A 2,397-nucleotide genomic window follows, 5' to 3' on the forward strand; every position below is an offset into this window, starting at 1 on the left:
TCGCCACATCCACCCAATTCAATCATCATCAGATCCTTGTGTCCAAGCTCTTCCTCTTCACATGCCCCCTTGATGTTGACAGAACTGATCGTGGCCTTTGTGGCGCAATTCGAGTCCCTGGACGACGATTTGTAATTTGTGAGATGGGTCCATCTCTGGTACCATTCTCAAGATTATCCATCCTTGAGTTTCCAATTCCATGTTCGTGGTTTGTGTGATGTGTTTTCTCGTTTATGGGTTGAGTGTTTTGATGTTGGTGAATTGGTCGCATGCCGTGCAACAGCCAGTTTTGTGGATGGTTGAGTGTTGTCCAATTTTGTAGGAGTTTGTGTGAGGTTGCGTGAGAGTCCACATTTCTTGAGTTGACTTGAGGCAAAATTACGCGAGATCAAGATATTTACACTTTTGTTTGCTTGTACGTTAACCAGACTTGACTGAATATATTCAGTTGATTGACCACATAACAGCACTTAATTGCTGCTACGTACAAAAAAAACCTGGGGCTTCTCAGATAACCCAATACCTGTAACCTAAGAGCGACAAAAGTATTAAATATTCCAGTTCAAACATCCACCCTCTGTGAATTTATTTCTATACAAAACGTGCAATTTGGGCGAGACGCTGTAAGAGGTGCAAAATGAACAGAACCGTTACTGACCAGGTCAAGTTACTGAGAGGCAGGGAATTATGACGGACATGCGTTTCACTGGCGACTCAGAATCTGATTCTGGGTAGAAGTGCCTTGCATCCGAAGCATTCCTAGCCGCACACAAAGCTTCCTCGTACATCCTTGTATCCTGCTGCAAAGAGATACTGTGAACATATGATATAAATTGCATCCAACTTGATGTTCGAACACTCACTTTGCTCGATTCCTGAAGATCCTGCACGACTAGTATTGCTCGAAGCATTACCGACACCTTCCATTTTTATACAAGAGCATTGTTTACTCCAAAGCTCCCCACACCTGTAAGATAGCAACAAGTGAACTCCAAAATAAGAGGCTTCACACAAAAAACATTTTAAAAAGCTTTTTTCATAGTTTCATTAGCCTGGATTTATCAAAATCGCCCTGATTTACTCCATGAAGATTAAGGAGCTGCCTGTCTAGGACAAATTTAACAGGCTTAAAAACAATTCAGCAGTTAAACCTAACTTGATAGAAGGAATTCACAAGCGACTTCCAGAGAGTATCAAAGTCATGGCGAAACTAGAATTATGATTGCACAATTCGTACAGATAATTCCTTTCTCTGGTAAAAAAAAAAAAAAAAAAAAAAAAAAAACACTTGTCAATACCCTCATAAGGCAAACAAATTGGTAAGGAACGACTTCAATACCTGAACTTATCGCAGAATGGCAAGCTCCAGAAACTGCGCCACTTGGTTGTGCGTTTGCAATAAAACTGCCTTTGGAATAGAAGAAAACGTGATTCCCTGCACAGCCATGGTCACGGGTCGGACCAAAACAATAAGTTGAAGGGGACGGGGTACAACTAATAGCTAAAGAAGCTCCAAGATCAAACCAATGAAGTACCACTTCAAAACCTACCTCAAAGCATATGCCAATAATATATAATAAGATTGTGTAGATATATATATATATATATATATATATATATACAAAAACTGTTCAAATTGCACCAACGGCCGCCGCAGGCGCTACAGCAATAGCACCAAAAAGAAGTAAAGTAAAATTCCGGAGGAAAATATTAGAGCATGACAATCAAAAACATCTTTCGAAAGTCAAGCATTGAAAAGTGCAGCAGAAACTCGCACCCCAATGCTCAACTACACTAACCCACCAAGGAATCTCACAACCCCCGTCCCCCACGAAACCTCTCAGCAACGCCCATCTCATACCCAATTCAGATGAACGGAACCTCGTGCATACAGGTGCAAATTACGTACGTAGAATCTCAGACCGCCGCAAACGCGCTAAATTTGCACTTTAAGCGAGCTGCGGATTCAAGAACTCTAACGCGAAATGTCAACACTCTTATTCTCACAAAGCGAACAGAGAATCACGAAACGCACCTGGGTGTGCACTTGCATGGGCAGGAAAACCTACGTATGCATGCCGAAAGCGGTGGAATCAGAAGGGACATGTGGGTTGAAGCCCTTTGCACAATTGCTCGGTGACATGACCGTCGAGGGGACAGGGCCCCACGCCACTCTTGGTTTGGCTCTGATTCAGCAACCAAAATACTATTCTTTTTTAAAGTAAAAGTAAAAAGTAACGTTTCATGACATTTATAAAAAGACAACATTTGTATCTTTAGTTTTACTATCTTTTGACTATTATTTAAATTTCTAAGATAATTTTCTATAATATTTTGAAATAAGATCTTCGATAATATAATTTTTTTTTCATTCTTTTACATATTAGCTATGTTATA

At 40.4% G+C, this 2,397-nt stretch overlaps 1 protein-coding gene across 5 annotated transcripts; it reads right to left on the minus strand.

Moving 5' to 3' along the window:
- Nucleotides 1-403: 403 nt before the first annotated feature.
- LOC112289524 (uncharacterized) lies at nucleotides 404-2,157 on the minus strand. 5 transcript variants are annotated; one of them, XR_002971909.2, is made up of 3 exons: nucleotides 1,910-2,047; nucleotides 1,340-1,435; nucleotides 404-967 (listed from the first exon to the last, which is right to left on the minus strand). XR_002971909.2 is itself a non-coding variant. In XM_024534777.2 (3 exons), exons 1-3 carry the CDS (start codon nucleotides 2,104-2,106, stop codon nucleotides 760-762), a joined length of 375 nt encoding a protein of 124 aa, XP_024390545.1. In that variant the 5' UTR covers nucleotides 2,107-2,157; the 3' UTR covers nucleotides 404-759. The 5 variants fall into 5 exon arrangements, 2 of the variants coding, with proteins under 2 accessions (XP_024390545.1, XP_073393946.1); XR_002971910.3 differs by having other exon boundaries at nucleotides 1,862-2,028; XR_016505807.1 differs by lacking the exon at nucleotides 1,910-2,047 and adding an exon at nucleotides 1,551-1,795.
- Nucleotides 2,158-2,397: the final 240 nt, after the last annotated feature.

The sequence above is a fragment of the Physcomitrium patens genome, chromosome 12, assembly GCF_059467195.1.
Source record: "Physcomitrium patens ecotype Gransden chromosome 12, ASM5946719v1, whole genome shotgun sequence".
In the NCBI taxonomy this organism is placed as follows: domain Eukaryota; kingdom Viridiplantae; phylum Streptophyta; class Bryopsida; order Funariales; family Funariaceae; genus Physcomitrium; species Physcomitrium patens.